This window comes from Lepidochelys olivacea (genome assembly GCF_965140295.1).
Source record: "Lepidochelys olivacea isolate rLepOli2 genome assembly, chromosome: 14".
Taxonomy (NCBI): Eukaryota; Metazoa; Chordata; order Testudines; family Cheloniidae; genus Lepidochelys; species Lepidochelys olivacea.
The window spans coordinates 10,080,295-10,105,255 of record NC_140424.1 but is presented as its reverse complement, the minus strand read 5'-3'; the positions used below and the strand labels follow the sequence as shown (position 1 = coordinate 10,105,255).

The following is a 24,961-nucleotide window of genomic DNA, read 5'->3' as shown; positions in this document are numbered from 1 at the left end:
ATCCTCAGCAGTATCCCACAGCTTCTTTGTGTTTCTTGTCTTTGCTTTCCTCAAACTGGGAAAAATTCAGTCTTGTGCAGTGGGTCCACACAAGGCCAGGTATCCCATATAAAAGCCTGCACTAGTAGGTTTAAATTGGACCTTACTAATGCATTGTCCAGATCAGATACGTGGGGATAGAGTCATCCACTGTTCCCGTCCTTGCTTGGCTTTGTCCTTTGCTTTCTCAACTTGTTATGTTGTGTGTGTTTAGTTTAGTTCCTTGTACTGATGCTAGTGTTCCACAGATGTCAAGGATCTTGGGGCAATAATCAAAAAGAATAAAAAGTAATTGCCACCTGGTACTTAATTATTTTAATTAGATGCCCCATTACAACATTAAAAATATTGTATATCAATCACTCGGATTATGCATTTAGAAACACAAATTTTTCTAGATCTTTTTAACACTTCATCTATTTTATATGGCTTTTTCAGTTGTTCCAGAATATTGCCGTAGGGATTCAAAACCAAAAATGTGATTATATATCATTATTTTCTGAAGTATCTTTCCCTACTGTAGGACAAACTGTTACGAAGTTTGATTGTAGCAGGTTTCCCCCAATAATCAGTCTGATGCCTGCTAGGGTTTCCCCTAGTTTGATTAATAAAAAGATATTTTTAGACCATGTTTACTCTCTTCTGTTAATTCTCTAAGAAAAGGACAGCTAGTTTTTCTGAATTAGACCCTGCAAATTTCCGAGCGTGTAAGTGATGTTGATAAAGTAATTTAAGGCAAGGTTCTACACTATTATTTTATGATCCCATTGCATAACTTGTGCTGTATTAATATACCTAATTTTATAAAGTGTTTTTGCGTAGCCCTATATAAGTAAACTCAACCTTTCAATCCAAACAATTGGTTAGAAATCAAGTTAAACCACCATTTGAACTCTTTTTGTTTCTGTTTTCAGGTGCGTTTGGTGTCAGCACACTGTACATGATGAATGCATGCAGAATTCTTTAAAGAGCGAGAAGTGTCGTTTTGGAGAATTCAGAAACTTAATTATTCCACCATATTACTTATCCACCATTAATCAGATGCGTAAGGATAAAAGAATTGATTATGGAAAGGTAACTTTATTGGGTTTTTTTTATAATACATAATTCTAAATATTAAATAAGTGCAATGATGTGGTGGTGGTTATACACTGAATCAGTGTTTGAATACATAAATGCTAAGTGTGTTGACTTGAATGTATTAGTCATTTTATTAACATCCTGGTTGAGATTGAACAGATTTTTGCACGTAATTATTCTGAGGTGACACTGAGGCTATAGTGCCTTGCTTTCTTAAACATCTTAACCACAACTGTTTAAATCCCATAATCATCTTTAGTCAAAAATTCCAAAAGTAATTTATCTTCAATTCCCTGTTATATGTTAGAGAATATTCATTAAATCTTTAGCAAAATCTGTCAACAGAGCCATTTAAAAGAAAACAGTTTCCATGCTCCAAGCCACTACTGTAGATATTGGAGAGAAATCCTATAAAATCTTTTTAAAGGGATACCTGATAAGAATAAGCAGGGGATTGGACTAGATGACATCCTGAGGTCTCTTTCAACCTTAATATTCCATAATTCTATGACTAAGCCTGTTAAAGAATAAACTTCCATTTTACCCCAAAATTAAATATTGTGAAAACTAACAGACCCTTCAAAGAGGTACAGCTGTCAAATAAAAATATTTTCTGTGTACCAAAATAGAGCGTATTGCGTAATGCAGAGTGTCAACACTCACAGTACTACCACCAGTTTTGTGATTGGGGGACTGTAACCTGGAAATTAACGACTCAAATGATTTAGGGATCATAGTGAGCAGGCAACTCAACTCAGCATGAACTCCCCAGAGCGATGCTGTGGCAAAAGGGCTAATGGGATACTTGTATGTAGAAACAGGGGAGTAGTGAATAAAAGAGGGATGAGGTGAATTTATTTCTGTATATGCCATTGGTGAGGCTGATACCAGAACACTATGTACAGTTCTGGCGTTTACGGTTTAAAAAGGATGTTGGGAAAACTGGAGAAAGTACAGAATAGAGCTGAAAAAAGGTGATTCCAGGGCTGAAGAAAATGCCTGACAGTGAGAGATTTAAAAAGCTTAAACAGAGTAACAAAAAGAAGACAAAGAAGTAACTTGACTAGCGTATAAGTACATCACAAGGAGAAAATACCTGTACTAAAGGGCTATTTAATCTTCTGGAGAAAGGCAAAACAGGAACTGGTGACTGGAAGCTGTGCCAGACAAATTCAAAGTAAAAATAAGGCACACGTTGTTAACAGTGAGAGCAATTTAACCACTGGAGCAAACTGCCAAGGAAAGTGGTGGATTCTCTATCTCTTGATGTCTTCAAATCAAAACTGGATGCCTTTCTGGAAGATAGGAGTCAGGCAAACAGAAGTTATTGGGCTGGTTACAGGACTAACTGGGTGAAATTTAGTGGCCTATGATATACAGGAGATTAAACTAGATGTTCTAATGGTCCCTTCTGGCCTTAAAATCTATGAATGATTTCAGACCAATTTTAGGGGGCTCTTGTGATAAAACACAAGCAGCTCAGAAATGTTACCTGAGGTGCCTGCATTTCCCCCTTTAACCATTACAGGCTACTGTGCTGTTTATGCCACAGGCAGCCAACCCTGTGTGCTCTGAGCAGGGCAGATTCCAGGACAGCAGAACCAGCCCTTCTCCAACTTCAGTAGTCTTAGCCCTGCTATCCCCACCCCAGTGCAGGAAAGTTAATTGGATGCAGGAGCACAGAACAAACTTCCTCCCTGCAGGCTGAAGACATGGGACAACCGCTGGATCCTGCTAGAGGAGAAGTTGGAAAGTGGGGGCCTATAGTTTGGCAGGGGGTGAGGGGAAGAGCAGGCTATGGGAGCATGCTGCGGAATTGGGATGGCTGCAGGAACGTGCCAGTAGGGAGCCTGGAGGACTGGCAGCAAAGGTGAGGGGAAAGGGAGTTGGTGCCAGCATTATTGTGTATGATTCAAGGTTGAATTTTCAACCTGTAATTCTCACACGCAAATTAGGGTATTCACAGGGGAGGTCAAAAATCTGAAGACAGACAAAAAGCAAGACTTTCTTCTTCTCTTTTTTATTTTTGGTTCTGTCTGCTGGTATTTGAACCCTTGAGGTTAGCAGTACTGAAAACATGAAGTCAATTTAGAGTGGAACTTGCATGTTTGTGTAAATTTGATAAAAGCTATTGGTAGAAATGTTCAACTTCGCTGATAATTTTCTGTATATCCCTTTATTATGGAAATCATTTGTGTTTGAACAAAAGCATTATCTGTCCTAAGCCATGTTTTGATTCTTCCATGAGAGTATAGTCCTGTGTTTAAGACCTCAGTGCTGCTATGGAGATAATTCTGATGTGATTTCTTTGCAAGATCCAGGTGTAGAAGAGGGAGGAACTGTTTGAAAGCTCTTGTTACAAATGATGATTAGCAAAAGTGGCAACAAGAAACTATGAAAAAACACAAAAATAAAATGACTGTTAGTAGCTGTATTTTGGCACTTCCAACTAAATCTTCATTGACTGGGAATGCTACTGGTTGAAATAAGTTGTAAAACTTAATTACTTATTTGCAAAGTGTGCTTGTTTCTGTACTTACTATAAAGAGGGAATTAGCTACTTTTTATTTAAAATTATGGAGTAATTCATTTTCTCTGTCTTTGTGTAAATGGGGAATGACGTTGGAATTCAAAGCCCCTCATTTCTTTCAGGTTTGTCACATTTATGTACATATGGAATTTTTTTCTTTCTGCAGTTGGCATCCTCCTATTGTAAACACTGGACCCCAATAATAATCCTGGCTAATACTCGTAGTGGAAACAACATGGGCGAAACATTGTTGGGAGAGTTTAAGATTCTCTTAAACCCAGTTCAGGTAATTGTGGAGGAAAGCCAGAACTATGTAATAAACTAAAGACTCAATTAAGATCACCAGCATTTTGCTTATATATGGATTACAGGATCTTTTTAAGCAGTTTGATACAAATCTCCAGCTAAGGAAACAGACTGGTGCAGTTCTCATTTGAAGAAAAATGGCCATCAGGATTTTAGCACAGGTCTGCAAAGGCAACTTAAGGAGGGTTTTTTTTGTTTTTTTGTTTTTTTTTACAATGAGTTTGATAAGGAGCTAGGTGTCACCAAGATTTATAGAAGTTGAACTTGCAATAATCCCCTCGCTGCTTTTATTTGCCATAAGTCTCCTATTCATTCAGGAAGGTATGACGTTTTTAAGATTGGGAACAATTGAAAAAACACTTCAAATCATAAGTAAAATCATAACTCTTTCTTTTCACTACATGATGCGTTGTGCAATGTCATCACCTTGATCACTCTGTCTGGTGCAACGGTCCTGAGAAAACTATGCGGGTTTGATCTGATTCTTTTGAAGCTTTTTAAATCTTAACTTTATTTGTGAAAATGGCAATACATCTGGCTATTTTCCTGTGTTGCCTTCTGTGTTGCCATTGTCCCTTAAACTCAGCTGAGAAGGCACAGGATGCTCTGACATAAGGTAGCTGTTCCTAGACTTCCTGATTACCTCTTAATTCTCTTCCTCCAAAGTTCAAAGCAAGAGCCTTCAATGATTTCTGCTAGTCTGAATTTAAGGTCTTTGTTTTAAAAAACCAAAAACCAAAAATCAATGCCAAGAGTAGTCTCAATGAATAAACTCTTTTTTACAAATTGAATTTTAAGTCTTTTTTTTTTTTAAACCGTTTTTATTTCATTACTTTTGGTTCTTGTAAAAGTGAAGGATTGACATTACTGGATTTAAAAAAAAAATCCAATTTGTTTTGTTAATATGAATATTCACTGAAATAACTACTCACATGAATCTGAGTAGGATTTGGTCTTTGGTATGACCATTTGCCAGTGTAGTTGTCTGGAACTTATGATGATCAGTTTGCATCCTGATATATAAAAGTGAAGATGTTTTGATCTGTGAAGTAAACCCTACACTGTGTGTCTTAACTTACAGACATTTTCATTTTTATTTTCATTTGTTCGTAGGTTTTTGATCTGAGCAAAATTTCACCTGCCAAAGCACTCCAGCTTTGTACCTTGCTGCCTTATAATTCTGCTAGGGTACTTGTCTGTGGTGGGGATGGCACAGTGGGCTGGGTCCTGGATGCAATTGATGAAATGAAGATAAAGGTATGGTGTTTGAATACCTTTGCATGTATTGTGGTGAAATACACTTTGGCCAGTTACAAAAATTAAGCCCTAATCTCTTATCCGGATATGGGTCATTCCTATCTTTCAGAGTAAACCTATTAAGAAAAGTATTTGCTAAGTAGCTTATATACAATAAAGAGATACAGACTTTGAACGTTTAATTTAGAAGCCATTCTGCTCACGGAGTGTAGCCTATTTTATGCGTTCCTTTGCAATCTAAAGAGAAATTTAATTTGCTGTTAATGGACTTATTAATATAGTAAGGTTCTTCTGCTCTGGCTGCTTATTTCTCACCAAAAGTATTCAACTTCTAAAGCCACCAAAAATAATGACACAATTGCAGTTTGTGACTTTAGAAAGAGATTAAGGGACAGAAGTAGATAAATTATTAAAGATTTGATTTTCATTATACTACTACTTACTGACAAGAAGTGAACAAACTTTGTGTGTTTAGTATTGTTTCTAAATAGAACACGTTTTCAGTTTAAGAGGTGTCAGCAAGAACTCCTGGGATGTCTAATTCGATTGTCACCCTTTCTGCCCAGTATCCACACACCCACCTCCTTTTCTCTGCAGAAAAAAAGAAAACAAGTGGTAAAGTTCTCAAAATTGGATAAGAAAAATGTAATTTCCATTTCCCAATTTTCTGGAGTCAAAGTGAATGTTATATTTAACTAATAATACTTTGTAAAGTACTGTACTGAAAGCTGCAACTGGGACATGATGCATATCATAAACCTATGAATGCTTTTGAGAGAGACATATTTGCTGGAACAATGAAATATGTGGAAGAAAAATGTCTTAATAGCCCTGCAGAGCTAATGTACTTAAGATGGTGTGAGCTGGATTCTAGGCCCTCTCATGCCTCCTTAGCAGAGTTCTTGACAAAATTTTATGCTCCTGAAAACGCATTACAGGCATTGGCAGTACATAGGTATTCCTCTGAGGGCTGGGCTGTAAAACCTTTATCACTGGTGGTAAAGTGAAGGGAGAAAAGAGCCCAGCTTGACTCTCAGATCCCTGGTTGCAGGGCTGATAATAAGAAGAAACATCCTTTTTCTTATAAACATATATATCCTGATTAAACAACAGTAACCACGATGCCCCTTTTCAAATTACTTCTCACAGTTGAAAACTTAAATCTCACAACAGCTCTATGAGCTAGGTAGATACACCAGCTTTACAGAGGGGAAGCTAAGGCAGTAAGGGAAAGGCAAGACATTTTCCAAAGGGGCTGCTCGTTTGGGGATATGTTATTTTTGTGCATTTGGTATTTGCCTACTTTAAAAATTCCACCTTTCATATTTTCTTGATCCCAAATGCTTAGATTTGACATTTGCCATGCTTACAGTACATGCTGTGCCACTCTGTAATAACCATTGAAGCAGCTTTTCTGTTAATGGTGTTCAGCTATCTTCAGAATTTCTGGGGATAATAGGGAGGGAGAAGACTCTAGAAAAGGAGATTCTAAAATATACCATTTCTATGTCACAGGGACAAGAACGGTATATTCCACAAGTTGCAATCTTACCTCTCGGAACAGGTAATGACCTGTCTAATACGTTGGCTTGGGGTGCAGGTTATGCTGGAGAAGTCCCAGTGGAACAAATTTTACGAAATGTAATGGAGGCAGATGGAATTAAACTAGACCGGTAAGTAACACGGTACAAAGGTGAATCCCACAGCACCTTTACTATTTTGTCTATAAACTCCAGAAAGCATTACCGATCAACAGTAACACCCAGTGACCGCAGAGTTTTGATAGGGAAACACAAACACGGTGTGCACAGGTGTAACTGCTCCAGTGGGAAACTAGGGGGTACTGGATGTCAGAGATGGAGGAGCCTATGCTATGCAGCTTCTCCAATGCTGAACCTTTAAATATTTAACCAAACCTCTGAATCTTCCGAGGAACATCCATCTTCTGATTATAATTTCTTACATCGCAGTTGTTGGTTTCTTATTGCAGTTTGAGTTCAGTGAGAGTAGTTCATCTTCTGTCACTTGGCTAAATAATAGCCTTTTGTTTTTCAGATGGAAGGTTCAGGTAACAAATAAAGGATACTACAATTTAAGAAAACTAAAGGTATGGTTTCAAAATTACTAAAATTTGGATCTTACCAGATGCTTGTATTAACTGATTATTTTATTTCCTACTTGCATATGCTTTTTAAATAAAATAAAATAAACTGCCAGGCCTGAAGGTTGTATAGTAATAATACCTCGCAGATAGAGCACTTTTCCTCAGAAGATCTCAAAAAGCTTTACAAAGGAGATCAGCACCATTATTCCTATTTTACAGATGGGGAAACTGAAGCACAGGGAGGTGAAATAATTCCCCCACAGTCACTCAACATGCCAGTGACAGAGCCAGAATAGAACCCAGATTCCCTGTGTCCCAGTCCAGTGCTCTGTTCACTAGGCTTTTCTCTTCAATTCACAGTACCGTAGGAAAGTAGATGGAAGCTTTAACAATAATGGTATTGGAGCATTGAAAACAATGAACTGCGTTGTTAATTGGCTAACATAGAAGTGAAGCTGTTACGCAAGTTTACAGCAGTGATAAGAACGCTATTCTTACTACATGACAATCTTATAATTCACAATAAACAAGAATAAGAAAATAGGAAATGTGAGGAGGATTGCAAATCATGTGTTGCCACTCTGGAAAGTTTCAGAAAAAAAGATATAACCATTTGGTATATGGAAAAGATAAGTAACCTGCCCGTAAAGTGAATACTTATTTGAAAGAGTGATCTAATCTCACATGAGTTTTACACTTTTGTGACTGACATCAGTAGAGTTACCCCTGATTCTCATCAGTGTGAGAGAATAATCAGGCCCTAGTCTCAGGGGAGCGGAGGGGCTTGGAATAGTGTTTGAGGGAGTTGATATCTGACTTGTTACAGGGTTAGTTGAAGTTTCTGTCATGCAATTCCAAAGTTTAATTAACTGTATATATCTATATTTGCATATTGTACTTAAGTAGCACCGTCTGCTGGAAAATATTGGGATCCACAGAAAGAAATGCAGGATTTACAGTTTCTTTTCTAGATTGCTACATGTTTTGCTTGCAGACCTGGCATTAAGAACCTTTATCTCATTTTTAGGGCTGTCAAACAATTAAAAAAATGAATTGTGTGATTAAAAAAATTTATTCATGTAATTAATCACACTGTTGGTAATAGAATACCATTTATAGAATACCATTTATTTAAATAATTTTGAATGTTGTTCTACATTTTCACATACATTGATTTCAGTTATAACACAGAATACAAAGTGTACAGTGCTCACTTTATATTTATTTTTTATTACAAATATTTGCACTGTAAAAAAAAAGTTTTTTTCAATTTACCTAATACAAGTACTGTAGTACAATCTCTTTATCATGAAAGTTGAACTTAAAAATGTAGAATTATGTACAAAAAAATAACTGCATTCAAAAATAAAACAATGTAAAACTTTAGAGCCTACAAGTCCACTCAGTCCTATTTCTTGTTCAGCCATTCGCTAAGACAAACACATTTGTTTACATTTGCAGGAGATAATGCTGCCCACTTCTTGTTCAGAATGTCACCTGAGAGTGAGAACAGGTGTTCTCATGCCACCGTTGCAACCGGCGTTGCAAGATATTTACATGTCAGATGTGCTAAAGATTCATATGTCCCTTCATGTTTCAATCACCATGCCAGAGGACATGCATCCATGCTGATGACGGGTTCTGCTAGATAACAATCCAAAGCAGTGCAGACCAACGCATGTTCTTTTTCATCATCTGAGTCAGATGCCACCAGCAGAAGGTTGATTTTCGTTATTGGCGGTTCGGGTTCTGTAGTTTCCGTATTGGAGTGTTTCTCTTTTAAGACTTCTGAAAGCATGCTACACTCCTCCTACCTCTCAGATTTTGGAAGGCCCTTGAGATTCTTAAACCTTGGATCGAGTGCTGTAGCCATCTTTAGAAATCTCATATTGGTACCTTCTTTGCGTTTTGTCAGATCTGCAGCAAAAGCGCTCTTAAAAAGAACATCATGTGCTGAATAATCATCCGAGACTGCTATAACATGAAAGATATGGCAGAATGTGGTTAAAACACAGAGCCGGGGACATACAATTCTCCACCAAAGAGTTTAGTCACAAATTTAATTATTGCATTACTTTTTTAATGAGCATCATCAGCATGGAACCATGTCCTCTGAAATGGTGACCGAAGCATGAAGGAGCATATGAATGTTTAGCATATCTGGCACGTAAATACCTTGCAATGCTGGCTACAAAAGTCCCATGCGAATGCCTGTTATCATTTTCTGGTCACATAAATAAGACGTGGGCAGCATTATGTCCCATAAATGTAAACAAACTTGTTTGTCTTCGTGATTGGCTGCACGAGAAGTAGGACTGAGTGGACTTGTAGGCTCTCAAGTTTTGCATTGTTTTGTTTTTGAGTGCAGATATGTAACAACAAAAATCTACATTTGTATGTTGCACTTACACAATAAAGAGATTCAACTACAGTCCTTGTCTGAGGTGAATTGAAAAATACTGTATCTTTTGTTTATCATTTTTACAGTGCAAATGTTTGTAATCAAAAATAACAATATAGAGTGAGCAGTGTACACTTTGTGTTGTGTTGTATGTGTTGTCATTGAAATCAATATATTTGAAAATGGAGAAAAACATCCAAAAATATTTAATAAATTTCAATTGGTATTCTATTGTTTAACTGTGCGATTAAAACTGTGATTAATCGCGATTAATATTTTTGAGTTAATCACGTAAGTTAACTGCGATTCATCGACAGCACTACTTATTTTTAAAAATGCCACAGTGAGCAGTGAAAGTGCCAAAAGAAGCATTTTAGAACAAAGGATACTATGAAAGTGGTCATAGGGCTTTCCTTATCTCTGAGGAAATCCAAGGGTAGCCGAGAAGTGTGTGCAAAACTCCATGAATCCAACAATAATTTGTAAGTGGTGGCAGTGTATTGGTAAGTGCAGAGAGTTGGTGACTATTTTAATTTCATAGGACCAAATTCTGCTCTGTAACTTGGGTGCTTCTCCCACCCCTGGGTAATTCTCATCAAAGCACCTATATAACTGAGAGCCTTTAATCATTTTATGTTAGCTAAGAACCAGTTATCTGCTGCTTCAGATTACACACTCATAACTTCGAATTTGCATATTGCTAGGATTTTGTTTTCATGTCTCCATAATTTTAACTAGAGCTGTTGTCCCACAGGTGTTCACAATGAACAACTATTTTTCCATAGGACCTGATGCTCTCATGGCTCTCAACTTCCATGCGCATCGTGAGAAGACTCCTTCTCTGTTTTCCAGCAGAATTATTAATAAGGTGTGATTGATAAAATAGCATTTTCCACTTCTTGCCAAAGATACTGAGAATTGCCACCCTTTAATCAAGTGACTGCAAATAGCCTCCATTAATTCATGGAAGTATTTAAGTATCAGCTGTTTTGTGTAACAGTCTGAGACAAACTTGGATTTTTTTTACATTGAGTAGCAATCAAGCAAAACATTTTTCTGCCTCTTAATCTAAGATCATGTTTTACTAGTGTCTAGTTTATTCTAATGCAGGGATAGGCAACCTATGGCCCACATGCCAAAGGCGGCCCGCGAGCTGATTTTCAGTGGCACTCTCACTGCCTGGGTCCTGGCCACCGGTCCAGGGGAGCTCTGCATTTTAACTTCATTTTAAATGAAGCTTCTTAAACATTTTTAAAACCCTATTTACTTTACATACAACAATAGTTTAGTTTATATATTATAGACTTATAGGAAGAGACCTTCTAAAAACATTAACATGTATTACTGGCACACGAAACCTTAAATTAGAGTGAGTAAACGAAGACTTGGCACACCGCTTCTGAAAGGTTGCTGACCCCTGTTCTAATGTGTATTTCCATGTTGTTGTTCCTCAATATCATGGTTATGCATTCTAGTACTATGGCCAAATTCTCTTTGACTTCCGTGGAAACAGCTCAGGCCACTGATTTATTGCAGTTGTGCAATACAACTGTGGAACTACACGTCCAACCTCGGAAACTGCCATTAGGATCCTATTTTCCCTTACGTGAAATTTTTCCTACATAGGGAAAGAGAAACTCTTCTTGTCTAGCTCCTGGAGTTTCATCTTCATTGTTCCATTGGGTGTTCAGGGTTTATCTCCCTGGGTCAGGAAGTTCATTCTCTTTCAGCAGTACATGTCTTGAGATGCACAGGGATCTTGGTCAACTATGCGGGACTGTTGTCTCCACGCAGCTGTTCTGCTGGCCCACCATCATGCTGCTATTGGCTTATTTACCACTCCATATTCCTAGGTTGTACAGTAGTGGCGAGAATATGGACTCTAGTACCAGCAATGGAACATGCTTCTTAGCGCTACCTCTTCCCGCCCCAGTTTTAGAAGAGGTCCAGTCCTAGAGCTCTTGTAGAGGAGCTTCCATGGGGAGCTTATGGTGGGTCTGGTGCATTTCCAGCCAGGTTCCAGCTGTTTGGGTTGCTCTCCCCTTCTGGAAGCAGAGGGAAAGACTCTTGTTCTTAATTACCTGCAAAGCAGTCTTAAGTATATTTATCTCTGTAGAGCTTCTCAGTCATTTGGAAACGTAATGGACTGGAGCAATGGCACTGCCCAACTCTGTTTAAAAGTGCAGTACTGATTTAATTTTGAAAGGAAAAACTTCCTTGCACTAGATAGTAATTACTGGGTCATCCTCTTCCTGAAAACTTAAAAGCAAAGAGGGTACACAAATATCTCCTGTTACATAAAAATTTCAGATTGAGCTCTTATAACCATAATTAAATTATCTTCGTCTTTCTCTCTGTTTCTGATACTGGTTTCTCTTTAACTTTTTGTAGGCTGTTTATTTTTTCTATGGAACCAAAGATTGTTTAGTACAGGAATGTAAAGATCTTAACAAAAAGGTTGAGGTAAGATATCTGTGTTCTCTCGCTAACTCACTTTATTCCCTGGGGGAACATACATCTCCCTCCCTCAAGAAAGCAGGATCTTAAATGGAAATGATCTAGTAATTTTTATAAATAAAAAAGTCTAAGCAACGCCTAAGTCTAAGTTTCCACTAGGTACAATCATAGAGACCTCTTAATGCTTACCTTTTGATATAAAAGCAAAATTAACTTGTGGCGACTGACTATTCAGGACTTACTGTACAGGATCTAGTGCCTGATGCTAAACCCATTGAAGATTCCCATTTACATTTATGGACTTTGGATCGAGCCCCTGCTGTAGCTAAAATCCCAATGTATAGGTAAAACTTGCTCCAGCACAGAGGGACTACACAAGTCTGAGTCACAAACCCTTGCAATTGTAATGTGCTAGTTAATAATAGAAATGGGGGTGGTAGGATACGGTACCATATTATGAAGTCAAAAATGTTTTCTAATATGTTTATATTTATTTTATAAATAACACACATGCTGATCATATGGGACCAGGTCCCATTGACTTCAGTGGGATGCCCACCCTAATGTATGAAGAGAAGTGGCACATGCCCAAGTACAGAATTTGGCCCACAGTAACTTACTAACAATCTGTTGTGTATCTGTAAAGCTAGAGTTGGATGGTGAGAGAATCGATCTGCCGAATTTGGAAGGTATCATCGTCCTGAATATTGGATACTGGGGCGGTGGCTGCAGATTATGGGAAGGAATGGGTGATGAGCCTTATCCACTGGCAAGGTATGCAGTGCCTTAATGGTTATAACATATACTTTTTTATTACAGCGTAAGGGCCAATGGGCTTACGTAAGCAGTCCCGTTAATCAGAGGGATTGCTCACATGAGTAGGTGCTGCAGAAGTGGGCCATAAGATTTTAAAGAGTGCATTGAATTTGTTATGCAGCAGAAGGCAAACAGATAGTTTTAAGCTTATGTACTGTAACAGTCACTTTCATTATAGTTTTATCTATTAATACAAAGACTATGTAAAGATTTTTTATACAGTTATTTCAGTGGTGTTCCCAACTATTTTTTTTTATAGTAAATTTCTCCTTTTCTAAAATTTAGATATGATGATGGACTGCTGGAAGTTGCTGGAGTTTATGGCTCTTTCCACTGTGCACAGATTCAGGTGAAATTAGCAAATCCTGTTCGACTAGGACAGGCACACACTGTGAGGGTACGTATGATTACCTTTACCCAGGTTTTTCAGTGAATGTGTCATCTTAGGCACTCAACTGCTGATCACGTCTTTGTCTTTAAAAGTGGCAGTTTGTCGGGGAGTCTGGTGTTCATCTTTGTTGGAAAAGTTAATTGCCCCTTAAATTGCACCCACATAACTCCGTTATGGACACCTTATACATGTGCGTAACTAACAATATACTAAGATTCTCTACTGGGAGGCTAAAATCTTGCTGTATCAGTACATAGGCAATAGTTGTAAATGAAGTATCTTTGGCTGGAGTGAACTGTTATGATTCTATATACGCTCTTTTATTTAATACCAGCTGATTCTGAAGAATTCAAAGATGCCAATGCAGGTGGATGGAGAGCCATGGGCACAGGGACCCTGCACTGTTACCATAACTCATAAGACACATGCACTGATGTTATATCACTCGGGTGAACAAACAGATGATGATGCTTCCAGCATGTCTGAGCAGGAACACACAAGGGAACAGACGGATGAAGACATATAGGTTCTGAAGAATTTTACATAATATATTAATCAAGTCTCGTTAAAAAACTTAGAACATTTAATATATATTTAACTATCTCAATAACTATACCTTTATGCAGTAAGGTGTAGACTTGTGAGTGGCATAGGGGTAAAAAAAAAAAAAAAAGCCATGCTTTCAAGTATTAATGGAAAATCCTCCAGACTAACCCTTAGCAAAACACTTAGGTGTATACTATCAAAATGAAAATCTCACCATAACTTAAGCTGATTTTTCTTAAGGCTAAATGTCGTTTTAGTATGTCTTGAGAATACTATTTTCTCTTTTAAATAAGCAGTATGTCTTACTCAGTTCAACAATATATTGTGAGGTGCACATAAAAGAAATAGCGAAATGTGACTTTGGGTAGCATGACCATCTTTTAGGACCTATGTAAGAAGACTGTTTCTTTTGGTGACAATTGGCAACACTTTAAAAACTGTTACAGATAACTGATCGTGTCTGATGATGATCTGAAAATAGCAACATGGCAAGTCAGTCTGTGCCACCCCATTGATCATAAATACATATATGATCTGGTTCAGTAAAAATGTATTATTTGCTAAAACAGATGGAGAACATATGTAAATTTTTCTTCCTGACTAGGTCATGCAAGGTGAATAATAGTTTGCGGGATTTAGAACTTTATCTCCCATTTAAATTTATGACCACAAAATAACATTATTACAAACAATGATACAAAAATTCAGAATAGATGTAACAGTAGATATAAACATCCTGTTTAGGTAACCATCAACATTTCTCCAGGTAAATATTGATCTAGGTGAAGCTTCTCAGGTTTAAAACTTCGTGGTCGCCTCAGCAGAAATCAATATTTGCTCCTTAGTTATTTTATGAGTGAGTAATTTAACCTACAAAGCCAAGAGCTTGAAGCTAAGGAGTAAACCTGTCACTAATCAGTCCAGTTGAGCGCATATACTGCAGGTGATCTCCAAACAGTAACTGAACTTATAGTAGACGTGTGCTGCATACGTTAAGCCCAGTGACAAGTTAAGGAAAGAGTCTTGGTCTAAACACTGAATTTTCTTACCTCTTTTGTCATTTTAAGCCAGTGCCCTCAAATAACTTTCCTTTTGTTTTCTGTATGCTAGTTTAAAGGGACACTGTCAAGTAGGGTAGGCCATATATCTACATTTTGTAAACCAAATGGAATTGTTTTACAGAATCTTAAAAAAAAGTTTCCATGGATTACCTAATGTTAATGAAAACTTTTTTTTTTTTAATTTATTTAAGCATTTTTGTACAGGTTTATGGAAATCAAACACAACAGCATTATATGCATGCATGAGAGACCAGGGAGTTAAACAGACCCTTTCTGGTTTAAATTTTCCATGCTGAGTGAAATGCAAAAAGCAAACATAGTTTATATGGTAAAAAGTTAATTACATTTTTGAAACTCTTCCATTTTTAATAATCTTTCAAGATAAAAATATGTTTTAACTTGACAGTGTCCCTTTTTAAAAGTTTACATGCTAGATTCTAAATACTACTGACATTAGTAAATTCGTATTTAGACAGATTTGCAAGGTGTTCATTTATATATGTGATTAGAATGTAATGAATTGTAAATGTTGACAACAAATGTAAATTTCATACTTGGTATCCTTATAGACCTTCTTTGAATTTGTAATTTATCATGTAAATACACAGCGATTTTGAGTCACAAAGGTCCACATAAAAAGTAAATTAAAAATTCCTAAAGTAGATATACCATGTTATAGATAAATCCACTATCCAAATCTTCTCTAGTTAAAATTGACTTTAGGTTATACTAGCTTAAAAATCATTTTAAAATGGTACGCCTCTATTTTATTTATTTATATTTGAATAACTTATTCACACTTATTTTTAAAAATATTTATTTAAGTATTATGTTCTTATCCTTGTGTACTAATGTTTACAGGCAAGTTATAAAGCTCTGTAAAAACTGGGTATGTATTTGGAATGCAGATACATTAGAAAGGCAATGACAGGGTTGCTTGATGTAAACTTATTAAACTGTGTTGGGAAGAGTCATCTAAAGTTTATCTGGAAATTTTCAAGATATATTTCAACACTCATAGGATCAAAAACTGTTCCGAATTTTTAAAGTTTGAACCCCCAGCCTACCCTTAAAACAAAACTTATAAAATGCTTTTTTCCTGGTCCTAGAGAGAGGGTAGATTGAAAATCCATCCTGTCTCTAGATCAGTGTTTCTCAACCTCTTTGACACCAGGGACTAGCTTGCTGCCTTCCTAAATTGTGTCAGGGAGATCTCAGGGACCTGCGCCAGTCCATGGACCAGTCATTGAGAAACACTGCTGTAAATGACAGCACAGTTGGTGAGAGTAAGTTGTCTCCCAATTTGTTTTGTTCTTGGTTGGAGGAAGGAAACGTAGGTACAGCACTTCAGACAATGGGGTATTGGCCAGCAGGTACTGTATGCAGACAAGCTGGATCCTTCCACTGACTGCAACTCACTGAGCACTTCTCAGGATCTGATGCCAATTGGGTGAAATACTCTCTGGGCAGTACAAATCCATGAATAGCTTTGTAGTACAGGAGGAGAATGGGCAGTGAAGGTAACACTTCATCTAATACCTACTTAGTAATTTTGGAGAGCTGCTTTCTGAGGATGGCCCTAATTGTCTCAGCCAAATCATTGCTCTTTGCATGCTGATGGGAGGAGAATTATGCTGCACGTATGAGCAATTAGAAGTGACTGAATAGTTGATGGGTAACAAATTTAGATGGTGTATGCTTGGAAAGCCTTTCAGAAAACTCTGTTTGAGGATTGGAGAAGATTGCACTCGCTATAAATTTTTATCTCAAAGTCAGATATGCCATACCCACTTTTCCTGCAATTGGCTCTAGTTGTCTACAGGTCAGAGGACTTTTTAAAAACATAAATGTTAAGGCTAGAGTTTAAATATGTCAAGTGATCACAGGAATCTTCCAATTCCCAACTTACCACCCTGTGGGGTTTTGGGGGGTTTGTTTTAAACTTCTCTTGCTCAACTGTTTTATTTTAATCAAAACTTTTCAGTTCATCATAAATTTAGAGTCAGATTCATGACTGTGAATTTCTCCCTGTGCAACCACTTTAGTCTGACTGCAGAAGTTATAAGTCATTATCATTTGCCCCCCACGTATAATCTGCATATAAATTAAATAAAGACACTTTTCAGTTTTAATGGTAGTTGCTCATGTGCTATTGTATATTTATCATGGTTGTGAATCTGATGAAATTCACATTTTTAAAAAAAACAGATGTGAGAAAACATGAAGCACCTGATACAGTTTTGTCTATTGATTATCCTATTTTTAATTAAAAATAGGCTTTGACAATTGGAAACATAAAAATATTGCAATATATTAGTTATTCAGAAGAGGGTGCTCTGCTATTGAAATTCATGCCCTACTCTAAGAAAAGCAACACAGCATTTACGGATGACATAAATTATGAATACATTTAATTTCTTAGAGGCTTTTCATAAGCATATTAATTTGAATAAAATGTACAGCTGTAGAAATATTGAGAGATTAATTTAGCAAGCATTCAGAATATTCATTCACAAAGCTGTAATTCTAGGCTATGTTGAGATTTTATTACAGCATATGCTAGTGTACCTTTAAAGATCGGTCAGTGCTTCTGTTATAAATCCTTTTCCTGGGTTTATAACCTACAGGTTAAAATGTTTTTGGCGGGCTTAAACTTGCGCACACAGCCTAGATATGGAGTGATCTTTTTTCTCCCCTCACAACCCCCTTACTTATTAACTTTCACAATTTGTATATAATATATCTATTTTTCTTATAGTAGTTCACAGGTCAGAGTAAAAGTTCTGTATTCTTGAATATTCTGCAACTTGTTTGTGGTTTTAAAAGCAATGTTCCCAATCCATGAGGTGGGCCCTACACCTTTTCTATTTTTCCCCTTGAAATAAAATAGTTGAGGTCTGACAGTAGTTGCCATTCACGTTTATCTTTTTTATAAGAAATTGTGCCACTTATTGGCTAAGATATAGTTATAACCTGATGCGTACTGGTGGTCATGTGTTTACAGCATACTCCAGCATAGCGCCAAAAACCATCACAACGGGTAAATAGCATGGTTCAGATTCTCCTTTCCAATGCATTGATGAGACTCCCCTTTTAAATGGACACACCTAACTTTAAATCACACGTGTGTTCTGAACATTTTTGTAATCTGCTAATTGTTCTGGATTGCATTCACTTCAGCTGAAGTAGTGGGTGCTAACACCTTTGAAAACAGGCCCCTACTTATTTTTCCCTGTTTGGGCCTTTTTACATTCTAGAATTCTACAATATAAATGCAATCAAGAGAATCTGATTTTGATAACAGGATGAAGACAGCCATGACTTAGCAGTCATAGACAGGGCAAATCTTATTCGGCACCATGTTAACTGACCAAGATTAACTCCTGGTCCAAGCAAAATCTAATCCCAGTTATTTGGCTTGATGATGATGAATAAGATTTGTCTGGTCTCCACTAACCATACAGTCACAATTGTCAGTATTATGTTAACTAACTAGCAACAAAGGAAAGAAAAATATTTGTAATAGCAAAACGTGCTTATAAAACTATAAAATTGACTGGGGCACTCAGGCAGTTGTAATACTAGAAACTTCCTTCTAATTCACTTTTTGTAATTGACTCGTTTTTAAGTTTTTGGTATCCTTGTAAGTCGGAGCCATTCTGAGGTCAGTGCACAGTTCTGTGCTCATATTTAGATTGCATTTCAGTCAGATATTTTTCCTTGTGTGTATAGACTTGTATCCTGCGCTTTATTTTTATTTTTTTAATGCAATGTTAGTCATGGTATGTTTTAATAGGTGTAAAATTTAGGTCCTCCCTAGCAGTCCAATGCACTTTTTTCTAGAAGATAATATTCACGAGGAGACAATGCTGATTATTTCCATTGGGTTTTGTGGTCTTTGCGCCAAAACCTACAAAGGTTTATGAACTTGATTAATTTTTAGCATGTATGTCTAGCAATTACACTCAGCACTGTGCTTGCAGTGTTCTTCACTGGGGTAAGCAGGCTTAGTTGCGATCCAAAATAGCCTCCTTACAAAGTGCAACTTACTGTCTTTAGCTGGAAAAAATATTATCTAAGTATTGTTCTGTAGCTTTCAATTGCATTAAAAATGTTAATGTAATACATGTTGACTTCTTAAAGAATACCCGAATGTTGAAAACATACCACTGTTCCTTAGTTCAGATATAAGAGTAACACATTTTTGAAATTCCTTGTATGTATGCTCTTTGTTTCCTATTTCATTACATAGTATGACTGCAAATTTCTTCTTTTTTTTAAACTGTCAACTAGAAATAATCTAGAATATTTTTAGATTTAAAAAGAGATTACTGCAACATTTTAGTTGCAGTTGATCCTGGTTGATCCTACTGAATGTGAACTATCCACTTTAAAAAAATATGCTCTGATCTTGTTCTTAGGAACTGTAGCTGCTTATTGAGCACAGTGTAGAGTAACAAAACACCGCTTGTTTTGTGTGAACGGTACTTACACATTCCATATGTTTAAGGCCCATTCCTGCAAGCACTGCCTGCTCAAAATTCCTATTTGCTTCACTGAGTGCTGAATATTCACTGAGCCCAGGATTGGGATCCTTTGGGATAGATCTTCAGCTGGAGTAAATCAGCAGTGTGCCATTGAACCAAGTGGTGCTAGGCTGACTTACACCAGCTGTAATGTTTTGGAAGTCTGAATTACTTTCATAGTTTTAAACTATCCTTTGTTTCTCTTTAACATTTCCCTGTCTTCTGTGCCCACATCATCTGCAACGGTCTTTACATTTCCAGGTTCAGAGTTGTTAATTTAAAATGTTTGCATCCATCAAATGTAACTCTGATTATTGTATTGGCTTCTCTTTAAAGAGGAAATGGAAACTACTGTTGTTAGGATTTCAGTCTGTATCTTCAAAGTTTACATTCCTCATTAGCCATATGTCTACTACTAACTCATGTAGCTCTTAGAACTCTAGCCATCTAATCTTTATAGTTTTTTTATAGTAAAACAGAATGATTTTTTATTTTTGTAGCATATACCTTCAATATGTATAATAGAAATAATGATTCAAAAACCATACTATGAATATTGTAAAAATGTGAATTTCAAGCTGTAACTGTGAGTTAGTCAGAGTCACTTAAATAATATTTGTGAGAAATTACCAGCACATCAAAGGTTTACAAAAGCCTATTCTTTAGGATAGAAGTAGTCTGATATTGTAATATGTTTGTATTCAATGTGCATACGCAGATTCTGAAATTGCACTAAATAAGAAACCAAGAGTTTTTTACAAATCTAAGCACTGGACCAAAATGCTGAATTTGTAACATTTAGTGTTCTTTTTATCCAGAAAAAGTGATGGGTGGTTGGTCAGTGGTTTTGCCACCAAACGGTAATGCGGGAATCCATCAATTTATTCAGAAACATAAATTGGTGCCTAATGTTCCATAAGATGTGGCTATCATTCAGTGAAGTGCCCAGAAATTAACAAATGCCCATTTTTCCACCACCACCTCCCCATGCTCCCTTCCCCACCCAAAAAAAGAAAATGACACATTGTGTATTCACAGCTGCAAAGTGCTTGAGGTCTTCTTTGTAAAAGAATGACCAACCAGCATGATACTGCATTTCCAAAGCATCTTTTTAAAAGGCAGAAGATACACTTACATTTTCCTTGGCATCAAGAGATGCGTGTAGCCCCCCAGGTAGAATTAGCTGCTCTTCTGCTTTCAAAAAGGATGAATAAACTGTAGGGGGAAAGTGTTATACAAAACTCTAGTCATAAAAGTAGGGAACAGTTTTTTTGTTTTTAAACAATCTTCTGTACCTTCCTGTACACAAGCAGTAATGTGACTTTGGAAACTTTTTGTGGTCAAACTTTTTGCTTTATGTTTATGCACTCTTTGGGCTTGATCATATTCTCCTTAACCGACAATACGCCCATTGACTTGAATGGGAGTTTTGCTTGCCTGAGGAGTATGTGTTTGGTCGCTTTGACAGTGCACTGACCAGTTTAGTTAATCATTGCATGCAGGTGTTGTGTATTTTGTTGAGAAGTAAAAAAATATTTGAGCGAGCTGTTCGTAAACAATTGTAAATGCAGAGTAACTCCCAGGGAAGTCAGCAGAACTCCTTTGATTTCAGTGGAGTTACTCAGATTTAATCCGTTAATTTGTGTCCTGCTCATTTTTATGACTTAGAAGAGAAGATGTGCAGAAAGGAATCCTTTTGAAAGGATGTCTGCTTCATATTTCTCTTAGATGTTTGTAAATAAATAAAAACTATTTTCATACCACTGATTCTGTTGCTGAATTTCCTAAAGCATCTTTCTGTTGTCTTGTTGATCTGTATTGTATTTCTCTATATGAACTAGACTGAAGAAAATGTGTGGATTAAAACATTTGAATCCATTTTGTTTGTTCCATGTCCATTCACAGATCTGAACATCAGCTTTCAAAATCTGTAATAAATTAGTGAGAATATTTGACACCTACCGGTAACTTTGTGTGTACTTTTTTGTACTCTGAAGTAAGACAAATATGTTATTTGGTGAACACTAAGTATACACTGTTTTTTACACAACACAAACATGAGGTCCCTGACCTAAGGAGCACGCACACAAAAGAGAAAAGATGGGTCACCCTTAAAATTCAAGACTGTAGACAATCAGTAAGGAGCTATGATCATAGAAGGATTTTAAGACTTCTTGGTATCATAATTTATCTGTTATAACAGGTGATGATACTTAAATAAAAACTTTCCTTATGATTTACCCTTCCTCTCCCAATTTTTTTTAACAAAAATACCCTATTTTATTCCTTATATGTAATTAACATTTCTAAAAGATGTTGCTGGTTATTTTCCTTAGTGAAATTGCCAGCTGTGATGATAATTCCTAAAGCTGCTGTGATGAAAGCATTTGCCATGTTTTCCTGTGGGTGTCCATATTCTTCTGAAGTGAAGAAGGCATAACCTCATGTATCTTGTAAGGCTTAAGAATTCCAGCTTGTTCTTGACACTCCAAGCCAGCCTCCCCCCTACTAGTTAATTGACAGATTTAACACCTACACAGCAGCTATAAACCCGCCAGTTCTAGCCTCCAGAGTTCCCTCTGCCTAGGGGAAAACTCAGGTGGTATGAAGCTGCTGTAGTAGCTCCAGCTCCCTATACCCTCTCTGGACTGCCTTTGGTCTGGGGGTGTGGTTGGAGCAGGGTGGGCTTAAGGCCACCTTTGCCCCCTCTCTCTCTCTCCACCCCCCCACCCCCTTTATCTTTGCAGAGTACAGCTCCGCCACGGCACTGAATTTGGCCCATCGTTGTTACTATGTTCTTCACTTGACCTTTCATCACATGATCTGCGAGCACTTCAATAAATATTGGGCCATGTCAGTCCCTGGTGTAACACCGTTGAAGTCTATAATTTTTACTGAAAAAGCAGGACCATAATTTACACAGCCCTGGAATTTACCCTGAGGGTGAGCTTGGCTCACCGAAGAGCCTGTTTCCATTGAAGTAGAATGAGAGTTTTGCCATTGCCTTCTTGAGAACAAGTGGGAGACTGTAGTCTCTCAAACCATGTTTTCACAGATGGGGAAACTGAGGCACAATGAGATTAGTTACATGACCAAAGCCACATAGTGAGTCCGTGGCAGTCGAAATAGATCGCAGGCCCAGGATTTCTTGTTTCAACCCCTAGCCCAAATTGCCACTTTTGGTAATTGTTGAGGTTGTCTTGATTGATTTTAAGAAGATTAACTTCTAGGAAGGGGTTTTTTTATTAAAAACTATACTATTTTTAAGGGGCATAATGTTTAATATGTAATGAAAGAGGTGCAGGGCCTCAAGCAATTTTTTTATGTTCCTTTCAAGCGGCAGCCCCAGAGGTGCCAGGGCTGTGAACTGCCAAGCCCAGAGGTGCCGGGGCTCAGCCCTGGCAATTTCTGGCACAAATTAAGCCCGGCGTTTAATGCTTTGCGTTTTCTAAAGAGCTGATGGTAGTTTTATGTGGTTTCTTCAGTGACGGCAGGTAGAAGAGACACTTGTTTTGTGTGGCAATTTAAAGAGAGGGGCCCTGTAGTGTTTTCGAAAGGGATAAAACTCTTCTTTTTACTGCATTTTAAGGGGTCATTGTCTCTGGTATTTCACATAGAGGTAACGCTAGATTTGTGTGGCCTTTTAACAGGTGTTTTTCTTGAGACTACTCCAGGGTTTGAATGGTAATAAAGATAAACTGCCAAGCTTTTTTTTTTTTTTTTAAATTGTTTTAAGATTCCCAAGTCGTTCACAGAATATTTCAGAGGATCTAAATTATACATTTTTTAATATGTTTTAATACAAAACATGGAAATCCAGGTCATCCTTAATTTCTTACCTGCTGTTTACCTGGGTTAAAATTCTGAATTTCATCTGCAGCGGGGGCAACAATAACTTTAATAACTAACCAGCTGTACTCACGGGTTTCCAAACAGGAAACTTCAGGCAAGCTCCTCAGCTAGTGTAACTGCATAGGAGGATCTGGCCCCTTGATTTTCCCAGGAAGCTCTTCTGAGTGTACTTTCTTTATTTTTATTTTGACCAAAACTAGAGAGAAGACAACAACATTCTAAGCTCCACGGATGGGCCACCAGTCCTAGTACTATGAAAGTACTCTCAAATATCTATACAATTTGATGCTTGCAAAAGGATGTCAGTTTTCAAGGAGATATGGGAGAAAGTGAACATCACAATTAGAGATTTCTGTTAATGTTAATGATAATGTTAATGTTAATGATAGCTGCTTTCAACTACCTGAAAGGGGGTTCCAAAGAGGATGGCTCTAGACTGTTCTCAATGGTAGCAGATGACAGAACGAGGAGTAATGGTCTCAAGTTGCAGTGGGGGAGGTTTAGATTGGATATTAGGAAAAACTTTTTCACTAAGAGGGTGGTGAAACACTGGAATGCGTTACCTAGGGAGGTGGTAGAATCTCCTTCCTTAGAGGTTTTTAAGGTCAGGCTTGACAAAGCCCTGGCTGGGATGATTTAACTGGGAATTGGTCCTGCTTTGAGCAGGGGGTTGGACTAGATGACCTTCTGGGGTCCCTTCCAACCCTGATAGTCTATGATTCTATGTTACACAGTCTTTAAATATGGGGATTGCCTTTCAAAGAGTGATTTTCTTTAAAATGAAAATGAAGGAGGAGCAACTTAAAATGTCTTCCTGGTGTGCATTTACTAATGACTTTAGCAGGAGGGAAAGTCTTGATTTGTTTTTGATCAGCCCCTTAAGTGCTAATGATTCCTGGTCTCTGGGGGCCAAGGATTTGTAAATCCACCTACCAGCCTCAGATAATGTTTTGTCATGACCCGTGTTCATATGAAGGTGATGAAAGAAAAAAATCTTGTGGACAAGTCAATAAAATAGGCACAGAGCTCTTAGTGGAAAGGGACAGCAGACCCACCGCTTCTGGAAGAGGTTCAGAGATCAAGTGACTCAATGCTTTCTCCTGACGGCAGCAGATGGGCTGTGGAGGCCTTTGGACTGAATAAATCCTCCTAGGGGGCCACTTCATCATCATGTCAGTTTCCTCCCAAGTCCTCTCTTTTCCACATCCCTACCCTGACTGACTAGCACAAAGGCAGGGAGCTCCAGTATCTTAACTCCTATACTGTGTTACAATCGGGCCTTTTTAAAGACTATTTGCATGTTGCTTTTTACTCAGGATGGGCTCAAGTCATATATATATTCAGCGGCTCTTTCCTTAGATGCCTGAGACAGTCGTTCCACAGAAGCTTGACACTATTGTTCACACAAGATCTTATTCAAAGATGCCAATTTTTCTTTGCCTCATACTTTTAGTAATATTTTCACACAATGTACTGAAGTCAACTATAGATCTACAATATCCAGGTCTTTTAGATCCACTGTCACATACATTTTGGCTGAAAGCTTTCTCTAGGTGGAGAATATTATGAGTTCAGAACCTCATGAAGATGAAAGC

At 37.4% G+C, this 24,961-nt stretch overlaps 1 protein-coding gene and 1 long non-coding RNA gene across 4 annotated transcripts in view; one reads left to right on the top strand and one right to left on the bottom strand.

The window, feature by feature from the left end:
* Window positions 1-15,343, top strand: part of DGKE (diacylglycerol kinase epsilon) — a 22,001-nt gene extending 6,658 nt beyond the window's left edge. For both annotated transcript variants that reach the window (XM_084648399.1, XM_084648398.1), the window contains 10 exons: window positions 954-1,113; window positions 3,816-3,935; window positions 5,069-5,212; window positions 6,728-6,885; window positions 7,268-7,319; window positions 10,472-10,585; window positions 12,109-12,180; window positions 12,821-12,948; window positions 13,276-13,387; window positions 13,716-15,343. In XM_084648399.1, coding sequence (XP_084504525.1) covers window positions 954-1,113; window positions 3,816-3,935; window positions 5,069-5,212; window positions 6,728-6,885; window positions 7,268-7,319; window positions 10,472-10,585; window positions 12,109-12,180; window positions 12,821-12,948; window positions 13,276-13,387; window positions 13,716-13,907 — 1,252 coding nt within the window. In that variant the 3' untranslated portion in view covers window positions 13,908-15,343. The remainder of the gene's footprint in view (window positions 1-953; window positions 1,114-3,815; window positions 3,936-5,068; window positions 5,213-6,727; window positions 6,886-7,267; window positions 7,320-10,471; window positions 10,586-12,108; window positions 12,181-12,820; window positions 12,949-13,275; window positions 13,388-13,715) is intronic.
* The window catches only part of LOC311531206, a 23,264-nt gene continuing 1,457 nt past the window's right edge, over window positions 3,155-24,961 (bottom strand). The window contains exons 2-4 of one of the 2 annotated variants that reach the window (XR_014714153.1): window positions 23,437-23,562; window positions 5,656-5,803; window positions 3,155-3,511 (exon numbers count right to left, since the gene is read on the bottom strand). This is a non-coding gene — a long non-coding RNA (uncharacterized lncRNA). The remainder of the gene's footprint in view (window positions 3,512-5,655; window positions 5,804-23,436; window positions 23,563-24,961) is intronic. The other variant, XR_014714154.1, reaches the window with a different exon arrangement.